The 26,448-nt window shown below is 41.7% G+C and overlaps 1 protein-coding gene across 1 annotated transcript; it reads left to right on the top strand.

The window, feature by feature from the left end:
* Positions 1-17,759: 17,759 nt before the first annotated feature.
* LOC309891669 (ubiquitin carboxyl-terminal hydrolase 42-like) lies at positions 17,760-24,390 on the top strand (the record flags this gene model as incomplete). The annotated part of the gene is made up of 12 exons (XM_082786010.1): positions 17,760-17,988; positions 18,736-18,936; positions 19,533-19,643; positions 19,803-19,905; positions 20,110-20,177; positions 20,334-20,404; positions 20,936-21,018; positions 21,937-22,048; positions 22,426-22,566; positions 22,761-22,861; positions 23,325-23,466; positions 23,674-24,390. 12 exons carry the CDS (start codon positions 17,760-17,762, stop codon positions 24,388-24,390), a joined length of 2,079 nt encoding a protein of 692 aa, XP_082642136.1.
* Between the last annotated feature and the right edge of the window lie 2,058 nt (positions 24,391-26,448).

Below are 26,448 nucleotides of genomic sequence, written 5' to 3'. Positions count from 1 at the left end.
AGGATCAAGGCTTCACCCATACAAGCACTCTCACCCATTTTCAAGCCACTTTTTCAAAGATCAGTAGAGAATATTTTACAAGTTGTGCAGAAGATCTTCCCGCATGCACAGCTTGCACTAAAGGAGGACCGACAGCAAGGTATAACCACAGCATCCACTTCTTTATAATTCTGCTAAAGCAAAAACTTGTGGTTTGTGCAATCAACTTACAGCTTTCAGACATAATGGTGGTAGAATTTTATTATTTGCATGTGCGTGTCTTTTTTTTGGGCAAGTCTGGAATATAACACATAGGTTTTATTGTGGATTCAAAACTGAAATGCCAAATGGAAGCTCTGAATGACTCAATACACAGTAAAGGACGATGCGTTCTCTACTGAAGCATGCTGCTTCTGACGGCAGCTAAGATAATTAGCATTTGTAGAGGTTGACTTGAGGTTTGAAGTATAATGCACCTATTTTTCTTTAAAAAATCAAAACTCAGATCTTTGGAGGGGAAGCATTTCTAGGTCAATGTTTCTAATTCCTTTCTGAAGAATGTCAGAACCAGGATACAAGTATAACTGGTCTAAGCTAAATATTGTTTTAGCTATCGTCCTTTTTAACCAGTCTCCTAATTTAAATGTTTGTGGATCGTACTATACACGTGAGATCAATTAGCATTGATACTTACTAGATGAATGGAATTCTGTGGCCATCACATCCTTTATCCCTGTGCTTTCATTGTGGGAACCTCCTCCAGAAAGAAATGGTCTTGTTTGTTTCTTTTTTAGCTATTAAGCAACTGCAGAAAGTGTTTGTAATCTCCTTTATTCTAAGGGGGAGAAAAAAATCACCAAGAGTAGCGTACCTTACACGTACACATCAGTGGGACTTAGTAGAGCTTTGTAGGGCCTTGTGCCATCTCCTTAGATCTGTGGTGGGCTGAACTCTAGGAAATAGCTTTCAGTGTGTGCTCTCAAATGAAGAAAGGGTTTTGGCACTGATTTAGAAGCTGTATTAATGGAAGAGAAAGAGACAAAGGCTATTCAGGAAAGTTAACAAACCTCTTTTGCCTTTCAGAGCATTTCAATCCTATTTTACAAGATGATATGTTTGACAGTGATGACGATGCATGCTTGGTTTCTGGAGATGAATTAAAAGATGGAATGCCTGACGGACCAGAGAAAAAACGCCTCTGTTTCAGCAGGTAAAGAAAGATAGATCCCTGTTACGTTTAAATTCTCAGGTCTGCTGAGTCTTTGTGAACAGTTCCAGCTGTTAAAAGTGCGAGGGGTGGTAGAGGAAGGGGCAACATCAAGTTTGTGTGTTGAAGGGGTGCTTGGTATTCACAAGAAGAAAGGGTGGAGGGACTAAAGTTGTAACGAAGTTGCTCTGAATGACCAAATTGAAAAGCCCAGGCTTCTCTTTGTAAGCCAAAGTGATTAGTAGACTACCAGAACACGTTGACTTAATCCATGGCATTCTTTGAAAGACTCAAGACCACATAAATGTGCTGTCTGTCCTTTTAGCTAAAAATACCCCAACTTTATGGGTTTGTGTTGCCACCTTTTGCCCTTCTGTTTTCCAGGATTGTTAAACCAGTAGTGAATTATGTAGCAGAAAGAAAACTGAGAAATGGCTTGTTAAAACACCTTGAGAAAAAATTGAATGGTGTCTTTATTTGTTAAGCCACCAAGTTGTGTTAATCTTGTGATATTTTAGTATGGAAGTCATGCAAGCCCACAGTTGGAAAGTTAGATCATGTTGTCACAGCTGGATCAGTTATTTTTCTCCGTTTCTATTGCTGTGCTGTCCAGAAGATTTTCTGTGCTTTAGAGCAAGGCTAAGTCTCTAGCATCTTTGATTTAAGCCAGCAGAGGTACAGCCTGATTGTAGTGGGGAAACAAATGCTCCTCACCAATTAATTTTTAAATAAAAATAAATTTATAATAAAGTAAATAATAAATATATAATAAATAATAAATTTATAATAAAGTAAAGCAAGATTGCAGGGATATTAATTTGCAGTCTTGGTTTACTAAAGAATAGGAAACACAAGGGAAGAAGGTGAAACAATTGGAATGAGTGAATAACTTAACTGGAAATCTTACATGTATTTAATGTACCGCTGCCATTTGGATTATTTGGGGAGGGAAAAGAAAGTCTATAGGAAAATTACTTGGAACATCTGTGTGTCTATTCAGCACCTCATTTATAAGCTTGTTTTCTTAACTCTTGTTCTAGGAGTGCTTTCTGCGAACCAACATCACGCCAGCCCCGTCTGCTAATAGTAGGAAAAGAAGGGTACGGCCAGGTTTCTTACGTGGCACCCGTGGTGTTGCACGCTTTGGAGAAGTTTCCCGTTCACACCCTGGACCTTTCTGTTCTGCTTACAAACGTTGCATCGCCAGAAGAAATCTGCGGACAGGTACCTTTTTTTCTTTTTCTTCTCATCGGATTCACTGACTGTATGTAAAGGATCAATCGAGTTGCAAGTAAGGTGAGCAAAATTAATTGGTAATGGAGGTGGCCTTGTTTTAATGCGCTGGGATGTTTGCTTCTGTCTGAAAATCCCCTTTTCTTTTAGACAGCACCACAAACAATCTGGATGTTGTACATGTCCACATTTTCCATACCCAGTTTTACAGTGAGGCTGTTGCTAGCAGCTCAGGAAGCTGGGCGGTGTTGCTAATAAACATCTCTTTGTGGAAAGAAATGCTGTTCATGTCACTGGGATCCAGAAAGTAGTTCTCATTGCCTCCTAAGACTGTGTGCTCCCAGTAGATGGCTCTGTATCAGACTGCATGTCGGCTACTTTTTGTAGGCTTCTTCTAAATGATATTAGTAAGGCAACCGAGGTTTGGGGCTTCTGTTTATTTTGCTTTCGCACGGACATACACAACTTGTGCTGTTGCAGTATGTGCAATAAAAGCATTAACATTCAGAAAACACTTCATTTGCACAGTGATGTGGTTTTAACTAGAAAAAATGAACAGATTTGGTGTTTTTACTTTTAGGCAGGAAATCCATTTTCTTGTTTGGCATCACTACCTTAAAATATTTTTACCTTTAGTGGAAACGTTTGAGAGCCATACAAGTAAGGACAGACATGTTACACGACTGAATACTGATGTGTCCCTTAAGAGGGACATTTCCTTTCTTTGTTATGCGATGATTGTGGCTGTGGCCATATAGCTACGGTGTCTAGCCACTGCCTGAATATATCCTTCCCATCTTCTGACTAGAGTTCTCCGAATACTGATAATCTGAAAGGGTGCACAGAGAAATTCCTTATGTGAAAGGATGCTTGCCACTCTGTTCACGCAGTTTCATTTCACGGGGCAGTCAGATGGCTATGTAGCTATGTATTAAGAGGTTCTTGTACGTGTTTTAGTTTTCTTACGCAAGCTTTCCTTTTCACTAGCTGATCCGAAATGCTCAGAAGACAGCACCAAGCACAATTTATGTCCCAGATATCCATTTATGGTGGGACAACGCTGGACCTGCCTTGAAACTTACTTTTCTAACTCTACTACTTAACATTCCAGCATTTTTGCCAGTTTTGCTGCTTGCTCCGTCTGATGTACGTCACTCAGATCTCCCAGAAGAGGTATTTGTCAATACTTTCCTTACTATTTCTTCAGTGTCTTGTAATTTATGAATGCTTTCAGCATCAAAATGCTGTGCTTTCTTAAATGCATGCTGTTATTACTCAGGCACCCTAACAAATCACTTAAAATTTGCTTAGAGAAAAAGAATACTGTGAAAGCATCTGCTTAAGGTTTTTTCTGAGTCAAGCAAGTGACTTTCACCCCCTTCTCACACATGCAAATAATAAATTAATACAATAATTCTGATGGCTACAAAGTGGTTTAGTCAAGAATATGCAGTGCTTGAAATGACAAGAGGATGTTTTTACTGAAGAGATTTCTTCTGACAGTCTGCCATTCCATGCTACGTTGGGTAAACTGCTAATAATGCAATTTAGTAGAGAATTGAAACACTTTGATTAAAAAAAAATAAGTAAATCAGTTTCTTTCTTCATATAGGCCAAAGCTTTCCAAGCTGGAAAGCTGAGTTCCAATTTCTGCTAAAGTAACTTTGGAATCGAATTCTAGTTGTAATCCTAAATAAACTGTAGTAAAAGTACGTGCAGAACTTCATTGACTTCTGAGAGTTTACATTAAGGGAAGGTGCCCAAAACAGGACCACACTGTTCTCATTCTGATGATTTGGTCTCAGTCACTGGGGGAAGAGAACGGGTCTTACCTAGACGTGTTTATTATCAACTGCTTTGAAAGTGCTTGAGTTCCCACAGAAGTTTTTGTACAGGCTGTAAATTCCTTCTAAAATAAGTAGTGAAATTCCTCACCTACCTTTTAATACTAGAACTTGAAAATGGAGGAAGACGTAGAGGTACTAGCTACTTCAGACACCTTTTGGTAGAGAAATAAAAACTCAGCAAAAAGCCCTCACTTGTCTGCTGAAGCCTGTCTCTTCCCTCGATAGCCATAAAGGTTCTAAGTAAAGGCTGCAGCAAGGCAAGTAAATACAAAGGAGGCGCTGTTGGATGTGGTGAAAGCCATTACTTTACCAGTGTAGCGTACAATCCCTTCAGCGAGCTTTAATTCTACAGGTGATTCTTAAAGGTGATATTTGAATTTGCCGTGCCAACCTGTGAAAATGTAGCCTTTTAAGGCCAGGAAGATAACTTTTTTCAGTTTGTGTTCTTCAGGTTATAATTAATTTGAAAAGGTACTCGTCTTTTTGGAATAGAAGATGAGTTTTTTGTGGCCTTAAATCTGAAATGTCTCTCCTCCTTCTGCTTTAGATGCAAAAATGATTTAATACGGAATTTGGAGAAGTGTGCAATATTGAGTTGCCTGGTAGGGCAGAGAGAGCAGCCTTTTTCTGAGGACCTAATTCTAAATGAAGTGGCTAAGCCTCCTGTAAAGAAAAGAGGTGAGGAGGATATGAGAAGTACATCTAAAACTTTCCTATCGAAGTTACTAGCTCTTTGGGCTTTGCTTTGGTGGTCATTTTCTGTCAGTAATTTGTCATATGCTTGTATTTGAGTACTGTAAATTGGCCAATTTTTCCTGATGAATTGAAGTTGATTGGACATTGGAAGACATTGCCTGTAGCACCACCAGCTGAGCCTCAGAAGCCACAAGAGTGATCCCCACAAAAGTAGGGATGCTGGAGGAGGAAGAGGAGGATACCTTGCGTGACCTTAGAATTTTCTTGAGGGACGTTACTCACAGACTTGCCACTGACAGACGTTTCAGGGAATTTGCAAAGCCCGTTGACCCACAGAAGGTAAAGTAGTGCTGATCCGTGTGTGTCTGTAACTTCTCAGTGTTTGTACTTCTCAGCGTTTTGGGGAAGGTTCAACTTTGTTTTTAGGGCTGCACTGTTAGGATTTTGCAAGAAGCAGAGGCAGTGCTTTTACTTCTGCTGACTCTCAAATGTCTCTTATGGGATTATTTGCTGAAAGCCCTGGTTTCATTCTAAAAAGCCAGTCCAAATGCCAACACAGTTTGCTCGTGAAAAGGCTTTGATATGTAGGCATGTCACAGCACTGAAAAGCACAGAGATCTTTCCTTATAATTACAAACAGTATTTACAGGAGTACTTGAGTGAAGTCTGAAGCCCTTTCTTGGACTGTCAGTTCCTGTGGGAACAGGAATAGGAGCAGCAGTTTGTAAAAATAAGTTTTGAGATCCTGTTCTCTGTTTCATCTGGAACTCCTCAATAGGAATCAACCATAAGTGCAGTGTGTTTTCTTTTTCCTCCAATTGGCTGCTTAGATGCCTTTTTCTCCTTAATTTATGAGATAAGCCTAAACTAGGGGCGTATATTTCAAAGACAGGTGTAACTTGAATATACCTGGGGATCAGCAAAGTCGTCTTCATGTGGGCCTCCACTGGCTTTTCTTCCCCTTTTCTCCTAGGTTCTTGAGCTGTGAAAAATCTAGACAGATACATATGTCCTCATCTGAACTGGTCATTAGGCTCCTCTTCTGCTCTGAGGGAAGAAATGAGCACCTCAGGGCCCAGTTATCTCATTCTAAAGTAGATGCCTGCAATAGGTACTTCACAGGTGCAATTCATGCACCTTTTCCTCAATGTCGACAACAAAGAGAATGCCGGATGGCTTGCTCAGCTTTCACTGTTGTGATTTTCTGAAGCAAAGTGAAATGAATCTCCCACCCTCAGTGTTTCTTCTCTACCATGCACGTGCTTCTGACCTCCCTACTTCTTGTTGTCCTCTCGTGGCCGCTCTAATGAAAAATGAAAAAGCCCTTCCATTTTTGAGAAGCAAACTGGTTAATTTCAGCATCTTCTGATGCATCGCAAATGTTCAGAGTTTTTAGGAAGTCGTTTATTTAAAGTCTTCAGAATAATTTTGGTAGACAGTGTGCAAGGTTAAGAAAACCTCTGAATGCTTGTATTTGATCTGCAGGTACCTGACTATGCCACAAGGATTAAAGAGCCGATGGATCTTTCAACAGTTCTGACTCAAATTGACTCGCGCCAGTACCTCACTGCAGGAGACTAGCTGAAGGACATCGATCTAATCTGTAACAATGCCTTCGAGTACTACCCGGATCAAAGATCTACAGGTGAGGATGTGCTTTTTAGCCCTAGTTTAAAAAATCTGTCAAACATATAGATGGATAAATGCTGTGTGCGGACAATAGACTTCGGATGGATTAGATGATTTTGGACGTCCAGACTGTAAATATTTTATCATTTTGCTACTTGGGCATGGAATTGTGATATAAGTGTTCCCAAGGAACTAGTGCTTTTGTTTTAATTAACTTCGATGTTGTTATGCTGAAAATATTCACTGAGAGAACCTTTTGGAACAAACCTATGAAGAAAGCAATTTTTTTCTGTGATCAAAACAGTTTCATTGGTTGGTAGACAACATTCAGTTAAAGTGTGTAAAATTTCAGATAGTCACAGCGCCTATGTTTTGCAAGACACTGCATATTCAATGGTGAGGAACGAAATGGATACAGAGTTTAGACGACTTTGTGAACAAATTAAAGAATCTCGTGAGAAAAGAGGTACGTGCTTTAACGCTAAGGATTTGAAGACTTGTCTCTGCATTTGTAACTGAAAATGCACGACGAAGATCTTTGGTATCTATTCTTTCTTGCAAGGTCGCACCTCTGCAGCGTGTGCTCCATGCGACAACTCCAAGTCACCACAGCAGAACCCTGCTACTGAAGACGAGAAACCAGATGAGGAGATGCCAGCGGCACCTGTAGATGCCAGTACACCCATTTCTAATGGCAAGTTGCATTTTATTCAGCTGCTCTTGTCGTTCATACCTTCTCTGTTCTTGAGGCGCAACAGGTGTCTCTGATGCCTGGCTCTTTATGGCAGAGGTAGTTTGTTTTCAAATTGACTTCCAAATGGGAGAGAGAAATCCAGAGGTCATTCATTCAATATAGCGATGAATTAAAGTTCAAAGAAAGTTGGTTCATTTGATGTACTCTTACTGGAACTTCATTTTGTAAACAGAACGACCCCCCACTCAAGGATATCACAGCTTCCCTCCCGTACTAAAAATGATAGTGCTCACCCTTGTAGGAGCAGCAATGTGAAGAAGGTCAAGGGCAGTAAGAAGGGTTCGAAGCTTTGATATAACAAGCCTTACACTTTTTTTGACAGAGCTCCTAATAAGCATCTTTAGCAAGGTCTGGAGATGGGAGAAAAACTCAAACTAGATTTTAATTCTAGGATGTATAATGTCAAGCTTGACTGTTCCTCTGAACAGTCAATTGAATTATTTTTTTTTTAATTTAAATTAATTAGTTTATTTTTTTAATTTAAATTCATTTGAATATAAAGTTTTTTGTTTTTGTTGTAGTTTTTCACGAAACACTAAGTTTATGTGAAAGGTTTTGCTGCAATATCTTTTTTCCAAGGATATTAAGCTTAAGTTATCCACAAGAAAACGGTGGGGAAAGGGAAGCTTTAGTTTTGAAAGCTTTTTTTTTTTTTTTCTCTCCCGGTTTTTCTTGAGCACAGCAGCGTTTCAGTGTCTGCCTGCCATTAGTTGCCCCACTACCAAGTCAGGAGGGTCAATTAAACTTGCGTGAGGCAGAATTTCTTTATCTGAGTCTACGTGGTTCACATAAATATATTCTTGTTTCCTTCTTTCCCTAGGATTATTCTTCTCCCAGTATTGAATGTTTCAACAGACACCGTTTAAGATCAATGAGCAAAAGCATCCTGCGGTGTTCAGTCTCCAGCTTTGAAGAAAGTATGGCGGTACTGAGGGGAAATGTCAAGAGAAGATGCTTTTCAAGGTACTGTATTTCTATATGTTCAATCTCTGTTCGATTTGTAGATTGAAAAGCAAGAGAGAAAGCATGTGCAGTGAGTTGTGGCCTGATAAACCTCCGGCTAAAATCAGCAGAGGCCTATGAGCATGCTGATGGCGTACCAGTACCTTAAAACTAGAATCCCTCTTCTCAGTGAAAGTCTTCTGCTTTTCTAAAAAAACCTGTTTTTTTCCCCAACCCCTTTGAGGTGTTGTTGTGGTTTAACCCGGCCGGCAGCTAAACACCACACAGCCCTTCTGCAACCCTCCCACCTCCCTCTCTGGGATGGGGGAGAGAAACGGGACAGTGAAGCCCGCGAGTTGAGATAAAGGCAGTTTATTAAGACAGGAAAATAATAATAATGATGGTGATGATGATAGTACTGCTACTAGTAATGTGTACAAAACAAGTGATGTACAATGCAGTTGCTCACTACCCGCTGACCAGTGCCCAGCGTAACCCCTAGCAGCCCGGCTGCCCCGCCCTATCCATGGTGCAGCGTGTTGCCATAAGGCATAGAATTCTTTGGCCAGTTGGGGTCGGCCATCCTGAGTCTGTCCCCTCGCAGCTGTTGCTGTGCGCCGATTCTGATCGCCAGTAGGACAGTGAGACACCGAAAGGTCCTTGGCTTGTTGTAAGTACTGCTCTGCAGCAATTGAAACATCGGGGTGGTATCAGCAATCTTCTAAACATCCTTTCACACATTCTAAGCCAAAACATAGCAACCTACCCGCTACTAGGAGGAGAACTAACGCTGTCCTAACTGAAACCAGGACATGTATCTTTTCCACTTGGGTGCTATTGCTCATAATTTTGAGAATTCAACATGAGCAAGCTAGGAAATGTGGGTACATACAGAACCGCGTGTATATGGCACGCAACAGACTTGGGATGTGGATCCTGCGTGAGGCCTACAGGCTTCTCTTTGTATACCATGGAGCACTGGCTTGTAAACATGGTGAAATTTCCCATCCTTGATGGGTCTAATACAACAAGTCTTTTCTCCCTTCTCTGCCGTGTCCTCTTTCTTAATGTAGGCAGTTGAGAAAGCTAAAATTGGAACGAAAAAAAAGAATATAGCACAGGTAAGTGGCTGTAAGTCCCCGGGATACCTATTTGCGCAGGTTACTGAAGAGGATGGCACTTGGTCACTCCATGGCTTTCATTTGGCCCCAAAGCCTTCTGTAGTCAGCTGAATTCACTCCTCAGTGACTTTTCTGTGAAGAGAGGTAGGTGCAAATAGGAGATTTTATGAATTCCTTGGGGAGGGAGCAGTGTGAATTGCAGCTTGGTAGGCACAAAGCAAACTGTTCTAATTGTGCAAAGTAAATCGATACTTGGTAAGTTCAAACTCAGTTTTATAGCTGGCAAGCACAAAAGTAAACCTTAGCTGTGATCCTAGCAGCACAGCGGTGTAGCTCTTCCCTTCCCCTTGTCCTCTTGGCTCTTTTAATGACAGTGCAAGCAACCAACCTGTGCCAAAGGGTGCTGTATGGCAAACAATGGGCAGGCTTTTTTCTAAAAAGCACGAGTTTGAGTTATGTGGTGTTTGGGTGTTTCTCTTGAAACGATTCTTCCCTCCTTGAGCTGTTAGATCCTAATGCAGGAAATGGAAGTGCTGCATGCATAAACAGAGTAATCAAACATACACCTCTTAGGAAGAGGCTTGCAATGTCCTAGTGTTTGTTTTGAGCACTGTTAGATACAGTTTGACATGAATGGAGTGAAAACACCTTAGAGAAAGGTGTTGATTGTTCTCACTTTTCCAAGACAGAAATAAGTGGAGTAGATTTCCCTCCTGCATGGAACAAAAGTTGCACGTTTGTTTTTGTCTGTCTAGCTTTCAGTCTCTTTAAAAATTTCCCTACAGGTCCCAGTTTTAAGTAGACAGTTTAAACGTGCAGAGCGATAAATTAGTGGAATGCAGTGGTTGTGACACCAACTTCTGATCTGAAATGTAAAGAAAACTCAATCCACTTCAGGGTGCCTTTTTTGTCTGTCTGTTTCCATTTTACAAGAGCAACGGTGAAATAAGGAGAATCCCATCTTCACTGTTTCAAAATCCTTTGTTTCTGCGTTTCAGTCACCAGAACATTGAGGAGTAGAGCTGGTGCAAAAACTGTGAGACGAGTCCACGGAGAAAACAGGGACTTGGAGCTGCGCCGCAGCTGTAGAGTCGGACACAGTCGGTACTCGACTACTAACTCGTCCATTCTATTTGACAAACTTATGACAAAGTAAGTCATCTTTTCTTGCAGACCTCGTAGAATGATCTTTCTTCGCAAGCCTTTGCACTATGGCATGATGTTGGCCTCGACTTGCTCTTTATTTTGACAGCAAAGAGGTATGGCTGCTCCTGGCATTTCCTTCCTGTTTACAGGGAGACACCGTTACCTGGCTAGATAAACAGATTTTCTTGAAGGTGCTATTTCAGCATATAAGAATTGATTTAAAAAACAACAACAGCAACAAAAGTGCTTCATGGCTTGCTAGTTTTGTAATCTCACATTTCTCCAGGAATACTTGATTTGCTGCATTTCACCATTACACTCGTCAGCGCCGCTGATTCTGGTTTATCACTATTTGCATTGCAAATCTCCTTGTCCAAAGCTTAAACTGATGTATGCACTGCTTGAAAACAAAACCTGAAGTTGCAGAGCAGTAGACTCAAGTCATTATGTTAGCCGCTGTGTAACCATACTGCTTTCCAAGCATAAGATGTCCAGCTTATTTTGTTTCTATGAAGAGTTTAAATGGCTCCCGTTAAGCAAAGATGTCCCCACACTGATACTTACTATTAAGCAAGGATTCCACCTCCTTTGGCTGAGGTCTGCTCCCTTACTCACATTGGAACATTCATCCAAGTAGCCTGCAATTCCACACTCTCGGGGGAAAGTCCATAGAATAGAAAAGGTTCCTCCAGTCTCTTCCTCAGCCTTTTTTTGAAGCATGCAATAAAGCAAAACATTCACAGGCTGCCCTTCCATGCAAAACAAGGCAAATTAGTAAGACAGGAGCCACAAAACTGATTGTCGTTTAAAGTTAAAATGAGATTTGAAATAGATCGAGTTAGCAAGTGTTGTAAGTCTGTAGCTAAGTCTGGTTTTGCCAGTGCAGCACAATTCCCTATCACGTAGCCAGAGCTGCTTCTGTAGCTCCAAGAAGCAAAACTGCTTTGACAAAATACTGTGTCATCAAAGCATTCGTTGGCTCAGTAGGCACGGCTCAGGTTCAACAAGTTTGTGAAAAAATGAGTACTAACAGAAGCAGCAGGGTCCAAAGAAACACTTTATGTCCCCACTGCGAAATGAGGGGCTTTACCTTGAGTGTTAGGCACACTGTCAATAGAAAAGCACTGTAACAGAATCTGCCACGGCAGTTTGCATGTTACTGAAAGACCATCAGAGTGGGACTGCAGCAAGATCATTGCGAAGTTACAAAAAAACCATGTGGGGGTGGGAGTTTAGTTGCGTTAGATAACACAATCTTAGATAAAGATTTTGGTCTTAACGTAAAAGTAAGGATGTCTACTGATTTCTTCAACTCCAACAACTGAAGCCCAAGTCTGAAAAATCGCCTTTAAGAATGCAAAGAAAATATTTAACTCTTCTGTATGTTCATACTTTGCTATCAAGCAAAGGAATGAATGCTGATGCCTTAACTATGTAGGGCTGTAGCTTACAGAGAGACTACACCTTCCTGTTTTTTTCCCTTTAAAAACATTAAGTGTACGTGACATTATTTGGGGGTGTTTTCACATGCAAAGCCTAATGCAGTGCATGCAAGCCCTGTCATCTTCTTCGTCTAGTAGTGTCGCGTTAAGGGGTGTAGCCGATTGACCGTCATGGGTCCCGTCGGATTCAGGGTGCTGAACTATCACGGTCACGGATTCACCAACAACGCAGTACGGCCTCGCTCTAGTCGCATTCAAGGAGAACTCTCACAGCTAGGAAGAATGCAATTAAGTGCAATTTCTTACGGCGACAGGTACACAGGTTCTTTGGATTGTCAGTGATAAATTCACTGTCTGCAAAAGCAAGCTAGCATGCATGAAATGCACAGGTACACAGCCTAGGTATTAAGACATTAAAAAGCATCAAAACTCTAGAGATTTCTAAGATTCCACAGAGACGCCTGGTATAAGCAAGCGTTCAGATCTTACCCCACGGCGTCCCAATGGAGTGGGGGTGGGGGAGTGAGAGGCTCAGCCTGTCGAGTGATGTCAGAAGGAATCCTTCCTGATAGTATCTTCCCTAACATCCCCTTTCTCTTAAAGCAATTGGTATTATTTTCTATCTTTAAGGTGGAGCTTGAGTGACTCTAGTCATGCATATCTTGGTTGTGCTTGGTAGAAATGATCTCACTTGCGTTTAAAGGTACAGACTGTGAGAAATTCCGAGGGCGTGCTCAGTGAGGGGTGGTTGCACCTTGGAGGCGGGTAGCTTTTGGGATGGAGGTGTGCTTATGATGCCTAGTCGCTTAAGGCGATTACTCCACAAGTAGTAACTTAGTGTTGATTTAACTACAGCATATCTAAAACATAAGAAGGATGTTAGTATGGAAGAAGCCGATGAAACCAGTCCTTAAATCTTACTACTTACTGTGCGTGAGCAGACTGGCGTGAGTTTTAGCTATACTGGCAAATATCAAACCACACCTGTGTCGTCCCAAAGCTGGGAAAAAAACAAAAACAAAACCAAGGAAATGTTGAAGCAAATAGGGAGGCGTGTAGCTTGTGCAGTCTTTTAGCTGAGAAAATAAAGAAGGAGAGAGACAGGTAGCCTTGAGCTAGCAGAAGCAAGGAAGAGAAGGGCTAAAAGGGAAAAAACAGGAAGGAGAACACCAGCTCCAGACTGACCTATAGTAACCTTTTTCTCATTAAGGGTCATTAGCACATTAAAAATCACACCTGTCAAAATGCTAATCTATGCTAATGTGGGATTCGGTGTGTGTCCCCCCTCTCCTGTTCCCCCTCCCCCCCGGTATTCCTCTGTAATGCACAAGCTCAGTGGAGATAAGTTAGGTGAGCTGTAATAACCAATCCAAAGGAGCCAAAGAGAGAGTTTTCACAAGTTTCCTGTGTATAAATGACGGTGATTCGAGTCAGAGGTGTGCTTGCTTTGCGAAAGATGGCCAAGTGCCTGACTCTGCAGAGTTCTATAAGTAATTATATAATTAAAAGACCTTCGTGTGCATTCCGACTCTGGGTGCTTATTGGCGCGGTGCACTCTGCACGAACCTGCAGACAACATCTGTACTCGGTGTCATGCCTACAGACAACCCTCTGCTGTTTATTTATTCCTGCATATTTTTCTGTGCATTCAACACAACCCCTTTGGCACAACTAGTTAACCACGTAGCTGCCAGTCCACCACTCAGTTGCACTTGTGAAGAGGAAAAGCTATTTCCGTCTACTGGAGGAGCACATCCTCTAAATGCAAGCTTCACTCAGCTGGTCATTTACTGCAGGACAAGATTTGAAAAGTGTTGTTGAGTTCTGGGTTTCCTGCTTACAGGAAAAATTAAGTGCTAGATCGCCCTCTACTCCGCTTTGTCTGCTGCATTTAATGGAGATTAAACTGATTTCATTTGCTCCTCCGTTTATGGACAATGAGCTGAAGGAACAGGTACAGCACATTAGCCTGGAATGCCTTCCCTCCCAACCAAAGTAAACTGGAGCTGTAACTAACACAAGCAGAAGCAAGGCTTCCGTGTTTTCAGCTGAATAAAGTTCCAACAAAATCATCCTCTGGGATTTGAAGGTTACTTCACATGACATGCCAACGACTCTTTTCCCTCCATTGTAAAGCGGATCCCTGCTGTTAGTTGCTCTAGAAGCAAAGGAATCATCGGTTTGGTTACCAAATAGCCGCTTCTGCAAACGAGAAGTGTTGTGCTCTCTCTTCCCTTTGAATGACTCCACACTTCTCATCAGCTACTGGATTGCTGACCTAGAATCAGAGAACATCCCAAGGTGGAAAGGACTCCCAATAATCACCAAGTCCAACTCGTGGCTCCACACAGGACCACCCCAAAGTGAGACCCGATGTCTGAGAGCATTGTTCAACACTTGTTGACCTCCGTCAGGCTCGGTGCCATGAGCAGTGCCCTGGGCAGCTGTCTCAGTAGCCAGCCACCCCCTCAGCGCAGCGCCTGAGGCGCACGGGGCTCGGCGGGGCGGCCCGGGAGGGGAGGACGGCGGGGCGAAGTGGCAGCTCCCTCAGAGCCGTCTCCCCGCCGCCTCGGCCGCATGTCGTGGCATTTTTGTGTCGGGGCTTTTTCATGTCGTGCCCTCGGTCTCTCGCCGTGGGTGAGATGCTGCTCCCCAGCGCGGACCCCTTGCGCGCGGGGCCTGCCCGCGGCGGCGGCGGGAGGGAAACCCCAACCCCAAAGCCCTCCCGGCAGGGAGAGCTCGGGGTGAGGGCCGATCCGGCACCGACAGTAAACACACGCCGGAGGAAACGCTCTGGTTTTAGCCATGAGCAGCGCGGCCAGGTTCACAAGGCGTCACGCTGGAGCTCCGAGTTCGGCGGCGTTCCGAGGCCGTTGTGGCGGTTGTGGAGACGGCCCCGGCTGAGGTGGCTGCTGCTGTCGCTGCTGTCCCCTCTGTCCCTGCTGTTGCCGCTGTTGCCGCTGTTCCCGGACCTTGGAGACCCCCGGCGGCTCCCTGTGCCAGGCCCTGTGGCCCCGGGGAGCTGCCCGCCGCCTCGTCGGCCAGCCCGGCAGCAATCCTGCCAGCACAGAATAGCCCACTGCGTTTCAGGGTAAAGTGACGATTAATTTCTATTTCCTGGCCTGGGTGCTGCTTTCTTCTTTAAGGAAGCTTCAAGGTTAAAGGTTCAACTCAGTTATGTCAGGGTTCAACTCCGTTTCGTGAAGGGGCTCTTGTACGAAAGCTTAAGCTGGGATTGACTCTCTGCTAAGCGGAGGCCAAACGTGGACCTACTGAGAAGCAGGTCCTAAGTGATAACATTTTCTAAAGAGACTGCTAAACACATCTGAAGAGTGCTGCTGCAGAACTCTGAATGGGGGGATAGCAACTGTCTTAAGTGATCTGGAATCTTGAATTTACTTTTCAATGGACAAGAGGTGTGTCTCTCAAGGCAAACAAAGAGAGGAGTAACACCCTCTCTTGTCACTCATGTCAACATAAATTTATGCTCAGAGCGTAGGTGTAGGAACAGCATCGGTATGTATATGGAACATCGGGAGAGGAAGCTCTATCGGTATTTACAGTTTTTCTACTACCTTGCCAGAGAGACGTCATCTCCAAATGAGAAATGGATGTATTTTGAAACAGTGGTGGTGGATCGGATTTCTTCTTTCTAGTGTTAATATTTGCTCTTGAATCGTACTTAATAGCTGGTAACACCTCAATCAGTTGTCAAAAATAAACTTAAAAATGTGTAAGGCTTATCTCATTGGTCAGTATAAAGATCAAGGTCTTCCCTTCCCTTCCCTTCCCTTCCCTTCCCTTCCCTTCCCTTCCCTTCCCTTCCCTTCCCTTCCCTTCCCTTCCCTTCCCTTCCCTTCCCTTCCCTTCCCTTCCCTTCCCTTCCCTTCCCTTCCCTTCCCTTCCCTTCCCTTCCCTTCCCTTCCCTTCCCTTCCCTTCCCATTTTCCCCAGTATTGTTTTTCTGTTCTCCTTCTCACTGCAGTCTTGATTTTGTTTCTTGTCCCTTAAGTATGTTTCCAATGTGTTGCTGAAACATTTTCCCTTTCAATCCTAAAAAAGGAGCTGTCACTGGTGAAGATCGGAGCTTATCCCTGAGCCCAGGAGCTGTCACCTTAGTCTTCCAATCGGACAAGGACGACTTCATTTCTCATGTAAATGCATTTGTCAGGTTTGCGTATTGTTTTTTCAGGAATGGAAAGTGTGTATAGAATGGATTTAAAATCAATTTTAAATGTAAAACGTCAAGGCAAAAAAGTTCTAATTACAACCTCTGCACACAATTTGCCAGCTGTGGGACTAGGAGTTTTCTTATTTACTGTGTTTTGTTTAACGTGTCTGAAGTTTAATGGACAGCAATCAAGGCGTGCTAGAAATCTGAAAGCACTTTATGCTTTGTTCTCTCCGTCATTTTGGTATAACAAACTAGCTTATGTTTTAAACCCTCCATGAGGTTAGTGGTTTCCCTAAAGGTAACAAGTCCCTGTGTGCTACAGTAAGACAGTAACAAAACATGAAGTATAGAAGTTCATCCTGTCATTATTCAGCTTCTGCCTATGGACACACAACTACGCTTATTTAAAGCGGTATCACCTTGAAACCTAATCAGCATTTTAAAAAGGACTTTGTAGCAGTTATTGGCTTTTGTCCTGGAGGGCTGAGGTTTGTTTTGTTTTGTTTTACATTCAGCATTTCCGTTTCTAGCTTACATTCCCCTGTTGTTTTGCATGAGGAAAGCGTGCAACTTTAGAAAGGAGAACGGAAAGAGCTGCTTTTTAGTCTAACTTTTCAGTTTGTCGTAGGAGTTTTAAATGTGGTAGGAGTAAAACACCAGAAGTACTGCTGCCAAAGTTATATTCAAACTCGTCTTTCTTGGAGAAGCAGAAGAAGCCCAGGGAGAAATGAATTTGCAAACATGCTCTTCATGCTCTCCTTTCCGAAGATTTCTCTGAGATATAGCCCATCCTCTGTGGGTTTTGAGGTATATGGTTCCCAGGAGTGAAAAGGAGGGCCAAACATCTCTCCTCTTGGATCTCAGCATGCCAGGGCTTTGGTGTACTGCCACTTACAGCTCCGCTTTTTCACCTGGAAAAAGCGACCGCATGATGTAGACTGAGGAGCCCTCACAGATTAACTTGCTATCACCAAGTGACGCCCATGAAAGGTGTATTTAAAAGCTAGGCTCATTATAGAATCACAACAAACCCCTCATGACTGGTGCAGTAGACAGTGAGGTAGAGGGCGAGCCCTGGAAAGACAGAAGAAAAGTAGCAGTGAGTTCTGGGTACCTTTGTGCAGATGAAACAGAAAAACGCAGGCAGTGAAGTAATAGTGTTCCGTTACTAATGCCAGCAATAGATAATTGCAACAATTATCTATTAGATCATAGGTACTAATTAACAGATAATTGCGCAACTCCGGAAATCAATAAATAACTGATTCCCCTCAGAGAATGTCTTCTACATTTTTATATTAAAAAGACTCCAGAGTTGTAATGGATTAAAATCCTACGGAAGGGAAAGAAATGGCATCAGCCACTAGTTCTGCAGAAGCGAAAAGTAATACTGATAGAGTTTAGATGGAAATTTTCACTTTGTGTGTTTAGTTTGGGGATTCTTTTTAAATCATTCATACCAGCGATTTAGTTCTTAAGGCTGTTTCTTTGAGATTAAGTGACAGGACTTCTGTTACTCTTTTCTTCTTGGAGTGCTTCTTGATAGTCTTACGTCAACCAGAACTTCTGTCTCTGTCGCAGATGTGAACAATGACCGTAGCTAAGAAGCCCAAATCTTCAAAGCCTAAAAAGCCCTCTTCAAGGCGGTCTGGCAAATCCAAGAAACCAAGTCCTAAAATACTGATGTCACGCACCGCCAACTGGGGCCGGATAGTGCCTGCAGAAGATTCAAGCCAAGTCTCTGTGGCCCAAGGACGTGGAGGTGCTATTTACTGTAGATCATCTGAAAAATCTAAGGCTTTTGCCCCAAGAGATCTAAGTAAGTGTGCGTTCTATCCTGCCTCCATTGTCTTCAAAGCAAAAGTAGAAAATGCAGTTCTTACTTGTTGCACTGATAGAGAAGGGGACTACTGTGAAGAAAGACTTCAAAAGCGAATCCCCTAAGGCAACTGAAGTGACTGATGTTACAGAAATTAATTTTGATATATTTACAGTCAACAGAGAAATACGGGGAGCTTTTTGTAATGCACAGATTCCTCCATGTCTTTTCTGTTTTGCAGAGAAAAGTGTTTGATTGTTGCTATTCACAGCTTCCATTTTTCACAGGTTTTTTGAAGGATAACATTGCTCAGGAAAAAATCTGGTATCTGTAGGGGTACCGTCATTCCTAGTTCCTAGTTTTTACGTTTTTACCGTATAATTTCAAGTCTAAGTTTGTGGTTTAAGTTATAATAAGGAAAAAAACAGTAGTTGAGTTAATCAGGTTAAAGATTATAGATGGAGAGGAACTTGGCATTAGGTGCTACAAACAGAATGGCAGTTAGCCTTGCCTTAGAAAAATTAAAATGGTTGACTAAAGTTGTTTTTGTTTTTGTTTTTTTTTTCCCCAAAACATTGTGTTGACCAGCCAATTTGAATTTGGTGGTATTAAAGCTGTCTGCAATAAGTTTTTCTGGTTTGGATTGTAGCTAGCTCCTCTAGGTGCTCCTGCAGAATAGTATTTTTTTAAATACCTTTCTTCGAAACAAACAAACAAGATCTCTTTTTAAATTTAACTTTCTTGCAGTCGTTAATGATGGAATTGCTCCGCCACAGAGCATTCTTTTTCCACCTGAGAAGATTTGTATGGATTGGCGAGAAACACAAAGTGTTGGAGTTGGCCTGTACAATCTTGGCAACACATGTTTTCTTAATGCTACTCTACAGTGTTTGACCTACACACCCCCACTTGCCAATTACATGCTTTCTCTTGAGCACAGCCAGTCATGTGAGTACTTTCTAACAGTATTTTGAATCTGTTGGATAGCTCTGAAGGTGAAAGAACAGCAGTGATTCTGTGAGATAAGCTTATTTGCCTGATTTTACCTGTAGCAGCTGGCTTTGAGCACTGTATTAGCAGTGGGCTCCGAATAGCATATGGAGTGCAATTAATGCACCATGTTTTATTTATTTAGTTAGTTATTTGTTTGTTTGTTTGTTTGTTTGTTTATTAAAGGATTATTTATTGCTTCATGGGAATAATGAAGTGCATTGGACAGTAATGCATTTGGTAGTAATTTTAGAGAGTAATACATTTTGCAGCCTGTGGAGTTCACATTCCTGTCAGCCTTTACAACTGCGACTTTGCAGTAGTCTTTTAGATTTCTCATCACAACATGCATTTGAATACAGGCTTAGTGGATATTTTTCTTCTGTCAAGTTGTGTGAAATGAAATGTTACAAGACTGTTGGGACATTGGCATCTTGGGAGAATAGAATGTAGCAAGGAGAGTGGATATTGTATCTATAGTTTAAATTGTACTTAGATGTTTGTAGTTCTGGATATTTCGCTGGACTGGGATGCTTTGTTCTTTCACTCTTCAGGTCGTGAACAAGATTTTTGCATGATGTGCACGATGGAGACTCACATTAACCAGGCCCTGCGTTGCACTGTTGATGCCATCGAGCCTACGCATGTTATCAGTAATCTCAGTCGTAAGTGGCTTCAGATGTGTTTCTTTTCGATAGCTTGTAATCTTCAAATAATTATTTGATGTGTCTAAGTGGTTTTAACACTCCAATGAAGAGAGATTTTAGAAATACAAGAATGATTTCATTTTTAAATGAGGTCAATACTATCATCTTCTTATTTAGGAATAGGACAACATTTCCGTTTTGGCAGTCAAGAAGACGCACACGAGTTCTTGCGCTATACTGTTGATGCTATGCAGGAAGCGTGCTTGAACGGAAGCACCGAGTAAGCATAAACAAGTTCACTTTCATACATTCTCTAGCACCTTCTAGTCCTTTATTTACTCTCAGAAATGATCTCTAGCACCTTTTAGTGCCTTATTTACTATCAGCAACGCAAGTCTACATCATCCTTGGTTTTCATCAAACTCTTTGAAGAGTTAACTCTGTGCCTTAAATCTTCTGAGGTCTGATTATAATTTATTTCCAGATTGGACAGATCTTCTCAAGCTACCACCATCATTCATCAAATATTTGGAGGATTTCTAAGATCGAGAGGTACTTGAAAAAATATTCCTGTCCTTAGAACTGATCTGTGTCTTTTGTCGGTAGTAAAGCAGTCTGTAGTTTGTCTAAAGTAGTATCTGTCAACAACTTGAATTTGGACAGTTAGTCTCCTTCACATAATGTTAAGCATTTATATTTTGTTTCCAGTGAAGTGCTTGAATTGCAAAGCAGTTTCGGATACGTATGAGGCATTTCTTGATATCACTTTGGATATAAAGGTAAGATGTTTTCTAAATATAATTCATGATGTTTAAGTACATGCATAACTTTCTAAATTAAACTTGTTTAACTTAAAAAACCAAACCACATATAATGTTAAAACGTAAGAGCTTGGTGGTGCTAAGGAAGTGGATTGGACTTTGTCCTTCCGTGGAACCCATGTAAATAGTCTCCACATTTGCATTGGGTTTAAGGGGAAAGAATTCTCTTTCTGCAAAAATTATAATGCTGTCATACTTCTTTGTTGTTCTACCTCAATATACATCTAATTGTTAGACTGATGAATTTGTCCCCAGTATTGATGACAAAGCACACTGTAGATGCTGTCTAGGCTACTGGAAAAGTATTTGTTCCAAAGTCAAATGCCTTCCAGGTGAGGTCAATGCTGAGCATGCTCTTTCTGCCTCCTTCTTCACAGTGCTCCTAGTAGATCGCTTGAGTATGTTAGTAAGATTCTCTTATAAACTACTAGTATGTCTCTGGAATTTTGAATTACGGTGACTTTGCGCTCTTCTTTCTCGCTGCTCTAGGCGGTTTCGTCTGTTAGCAGAGCTCTGGAACTCTTTGTGAAACCTGAAGAGCTGGATGGAGAGAATTGCTATAAATGTAGCGAGTAAGATTTTGACGAATTAGGTCTTAATCCTAGATGTCAGTTTTCTATGTTGCATGACTCTGTTGGACTACCTCTAAACTTTGGATCTACTTACAAGTTTTGTGGAAGTTTATAAAAGACTTGGATTTTTGTTTCTTTGGAGGGGGGAAGTCTTGTTCATAGGCATTCCCTATGGGTTTGCAATTCTCTGGCTTGTATTTTGCCATCAGAATTCAAAAAGAGCTACTTTTGTTCTTTCTATTTATTAGCTCTCGACAGTACTTTTCTTGATGTAAACTGCCCAGTTTCCGTTGTTCTCTGGGCTAGTGGCTAATTTTCACTGCTTACACCGTAGGTCCTACCTTGGAGCGGGCAATGTGTCAAACTGAACTATTTTGTTTCAAAGGATGGCAGATGGTTTCAGTGTCTTTCCAGACAAGCTCAGTACATGAAGACTTCCTACTGTTAAATGTCTCCCTCCTGTAGAATGACCATGTGCTTCTGTTGTATTTTTGATGTTGATAGTCGACCTATGTTGGAGATTATTTGCAATTTCTAGCCCTGGGGACCAAGGCTCTCTCGTTCCGCTTTCAATATTTGTATTTCCCTTGAAAGCTGAAAGAATGTATCCAGGATTGGAGTTCAAATAGCCACTTTTGTAGACCAAGAAATGGTACCTTGCCATCCAACCTGGTCATACCCTTTTGTGAGAGATTCCTGTTCCCGCTATGCTCTGAGTTGTTGGGAAAATTGACCTTCTTCTGTGTATTAACAAACCTGACACGCAGTGCATGGGTTTATGAAAAGAAAAAAGACCAACCTATTATGCAAGTAAATATCATTCAAATAGCATAGGCATGCGTGAGACATTAAAAGGAGTTTGTTTTGGGGGCGAAAAAAGAAGATGCCTTCAAACACTTATCTCTGCTTGGTTTTAAGGTGTAAAAAGATGGTTCCTGCATCCAAGAGATTTACCATACACCGTTCTTCCAAGGTTCTCACAATATCACTGAAAAGATTTGCAGATTTCACAGGTGGAAAGATCAACAAGGTATATTTACCACTGTAATGCAACTATATCATTGTGTAATGGGACATCCCCCAAAGCTGAAAGTTGTTAATATTTTCAGACAATAATTGTAGACTAACGACTATGGCTTATTCTTTCTCTTAATATCAATAAAGTTCCCGCTTGACAAGAAGCATATGCTTTCCTCTGAGAAGGCTGATTCATCAGGAAACAGTTCTCTGCAACTTCTAGTCTTAACCGTTGTTTATGGAAAGACTTATTTGTAGTGAATCAAGAAATATATTCGAGAAATATATTCTAGAAATCAATTCTAGTCTGTGTTTTTTGGAAGTGTTTTTCTCTGGCTAGTCCACGAAGTACTCTGGGATAATTTTTCTATCTTCTTGATGTCTCTTTAGGAGGTGAAATATCCGGAGTATTTGGACCTGAGAGCCTACATGTCGCAGTCAATGGGAGAACCACTGCTCTATGCCTTATACGCGGTGCTGGTACATCACGGTGTCAGCTGTCACTCAGGACACTATATATGCTATGTAAAGGTAGAAGTCAACAGCATTTCTAACAGGGTAAAGGTTGTGCTGGCAAACCAATTAAAGCATGACTAGCAGCTACTGTTTCTAGGGAAAAAGATTTCATTATATTTTTATTTGACATGTGTGTATTTTGTTCCTATCCGTGATTTCAATTGGAAAACGTGCAATTCACCTAAAGAAATCATTGTCTTTATTTGCAGGCTGGTAATGGACTTTGGTATCAGATGAATGATGCTAAAGTAGTGCGTACTGACATTAAAAGAGTTCTTGGTCAGCAAGCTTACATACTTTTTTATATCAGGTAATAACAAATCTTAAATTGTGTTCAGAAGAGATTTACTTTCCTGTTATTGATATTTTTCTGTTTTGCAAGTGTTTTTCTTGCTATCCCAGGAGAAGATTATTATTTGTCTAATTCAGTTCTGTCTAACCTGAAATTCTCTGTGTCGTTTATTATCTTTTGTTGCTTGGCCTTAAACTGCAGCACTTGTGTAAATTGCTATCTATGTGTTATCTGTAGCTGGCTACTTTAGAGAAGGAGAGAAATGAAGGTCATCTGTGGTGTAAGAATGAATTATTGCTCTGCAAGTGATAGTCTTAGTAGGAAGACTGTTCTCTACTTTTCAGTCTGTAGTCTTGGCGAAGCCTTCTGTAGAGAAGGCTTCCATATCGTATGAGCTGTTCCTCTAAAATGATAGGATGGGATTTAATCCAAGAGTAGGCTGAAAGAAAAACTAAACTACGATCACTGCTCTTTTCTGAAGGCGCTATGATTTGACACTTGGAGAACGTGCGTTTTACTTGCCAGCACCATCTTATCCCTGTTCATTCCCTCCTGGTCAGCAGGGGGCTAATAGTAAGCAGGCTGGATTTCTGGGACCACGACTTCTTCCTCATATGATTAAGGTAATTCAGGGAAGCGGGAGGGCAGATAACGGCACCAAACTGCTAGTGGGTTTGGGGTTTGGTGTGGGGTTTTTTGTTTGGTTTTAAGCATCTTTTTAGGTGTTAAGACCATTTGTAGAAACACTCAGTAGGAGAGTTTTGTGTTTCAAAATGTTACATGCAGTGTTTGCGTTAATCCATCTTGCAATTTCTTCTTTTTAAATACAGGATTCAAGCCGTTTAAATGGAAATGGATCCATAAAAGAGGACACAAAGACCACTGGTGTCACCCTAAAAAGGCCATCTTCAGCACCACCAATGGCCTGTGTTCAAAACCAGGCAATTACCAGGCCTTCAATGACTGATACGTCAAGAAAACAGAAGATCACCATCAGTATTCACAATAAATTGCCTGCTCGTCAGACTGTGTCACAGCCTGACTTTCTTAGCAGTGCTGTGGAGGATGAAGATCTCTACCAGGCTGTTCCTTCATCCACAATTACAAATTCGGTAATGCAAATGAAGCAAATGCAAACAAACAAAAAAGTTTCTGATGAAATTTTTGTGGAGCCAACAGTGAATGAAAATCCTAAACTCAGCTCTGATAACACAGTCCCTTATGGTGCAGAATCTTCAGGAAAATCTGAGGAGGAGTCAAAGGGCTTATTTCAAAGGAATTTGAAATGCAATGCAATGTCCTCTAATGGAATTTTGGTTGGAAAGGTAGTCCGTACATTGCAGCATTCCGATTCTTCCTGTCAGAATGCTGACAAAGGAAGATCCCAGCATGAGCTGCCAAAAACAGATTCACTAAATGGTGCTATTAGGTTAGTTAATGAATCTAAAGAAAACGGACTGAAACTTGATGATTCCACTTGCCGAGTTGAACCTGTTAAACCTTCTGAGATGTTCTTTTCTAAAACAAATGGATTGCTTGAAACATAGATTTGCTCCATCGAGAATTTCTCACCTACGATGTATTCGGGAGTGTTTATTGTGTTCCTAATTCAGGTGAAATACTGAGAAAACACAGCACACATGTGATCGTAAGGCTTTGTGGTATTATCCCCTTAGAATTTGCAGACCTGAGCTTACATTAGAACTTGTCAACTTAAGCTCAGCTGAGATAAAAATTCCTAAGTTTCATAAAGTAGATTTTGGGGGGTGAGTTGGGGTTATCTTTGAAGTGTAGATAATGCATACAACTGACAGCGGTCTTGCTTACCATTTAATGGAGACATTCTGACAAGACTAGTCCTCAGTACTACTACAAATAGTATTTTTTTGTCTGCTGACTTGTGCGTTTTAATTGCAGATGCCTGGAGCTATGCCTTCAGTCAATCGAGAAGTCATCACGGAGTCCTTCAGAGCCAGCCAGCTGAACAGCTTGTCAGAGGAAATGAGGTAAAATGAGCACAGTCTGATTAAGACAAGACTTTATGGAAGTTCGTTACAGTTTTATCTGTCTACTAATAGTATTTAATGGAAGGATTTAAATTAGTACAATTCCATACTGTGTGTCCAGTGTCACGAACAGAACTAATGATCAGCACTGAGCATATCACTCTGATGCAGGTTGGTGCCTCAAGGAGAACTTGTGTTCCTTTATAGAATGTTTTTCCATTTTTCTCCACTGTCTGGAGAAACACTGGCTGTTCCCCGCTCGCCCCTATGCCTTTTTTCTCAGAGCAGCAGGTGGAAGGAGACAGATGCGTTTGCTTTTTTAGTGCAATGGCTTCAGAAGCAAGAGGGGAAAAAGCACTTTCTCTGGGAGCTGAAGAAGGTGTCCTAATCACAGGAGAGGTTTCTAAATGGCATATCTTTGCGAGCGTTCCTGTAGTCCGGAGGTTTTTGTTTGTTTGCTCGACGTTGGAAGGTTTTACTCTTAATATTCACGTCCTTCAGCAGAAGTGAGAAATGGGTTTTTATTTTATGCAGTGTTGCGGAACCTCCGAAATCTCCTGGGAATGATGAATACCTCGCCCAGTACCAATGTGATGACCGTGGAGACAAGGAGAAACCAAGAAGATCAAAAGAACGTGACCTCATTTCAAAAGAAAATGTTTTGTACGGCAAAGACTCTTCTGAGCCTGGTGAGAAATTGCGGCAAACTTCCTCTCTCGAGTCTGACACTGAATGTAGCTCTAACAATCTTTCTTCCTTAGCTATTGCAGATAGACACCAAGATACAAAGGACAAGACTAAAACCACTGAGAAAGAGCATTACCGAAGCAAGAGGGAACATGCTCCTAGTGAAGAGAAGGAGAGTCAAAAAGCAGGTCCTTCCAGCAAGAGGAGGTGTTCTCAGAGCGTGGAATTTGTTGAGCAAAAGAGTCACAAGCAGGAGTACTGGGAGGGAAGCAGGTACAGATCTTTCCCTCGTGAAAGAAACAGCCCTGAGAATGGCAGAAGAGCAGTCAAATATTCAAAGTACAGATCTGGCAGCGGAGGAAGATCAGAACAAGGTAGCAATAGGTACTACCGATCCAAAGGGGAAAGAAGTTGGAGCAGAGAAAGATACTATCGAGACGAAGCACGGAGATGGGAAAGATGTGGCTATTACAAGGATTACTATTCACCTCATGCGACAGGAGACAGTAGAGAGAGAAAGTTCTCTCACGGCGATTCAGCCTTTGACAGATCGACTGCAACTTACTACAGCAGGTCACATAAGCATTATCATTACAAAAGCGGATGGCCTCACGGTTCCCTCTTGAGAGAGGAAGATGTACGTCGCTTTGGCACACCCCGAGCAGACTTGCATCGTTGCTCGGTACCTCAGCAACATTCCAGAAGACATTCTCGTGAAAGACATGCGCTTCCACCTGTGTCAGCTCATTTGGAGAACTGTCGCCAGAAAACTGAAACAGAAGGAAACAGAAAAAGAAAATATACCCGTGCAGAAGGTAGTGAAAGTGAAATAGAAAGGAAAGACAGAAAGATAGAAAAGGAGCTTGTAGGTGGTGAAAAAAATGCAAAAATATCACAAGTTCTGGAAGAAAA

This window comes from Aythya marila (assembly GCF_965140915.1).
Source record: "Aythya marila genome assembly, contig: HAP1_HAP1_SCAFFOLD_202, whole genome shotgun sequence".
NCBI classification, from domain to species: Eukaryota; Metazoa; Chordata; class Aves; order Anseriformes; family Anatidae; genus Aythya; species Aythya marila.
This window is presented reverse-complemented; position numbering and strand designations above follow the sequence as displayed.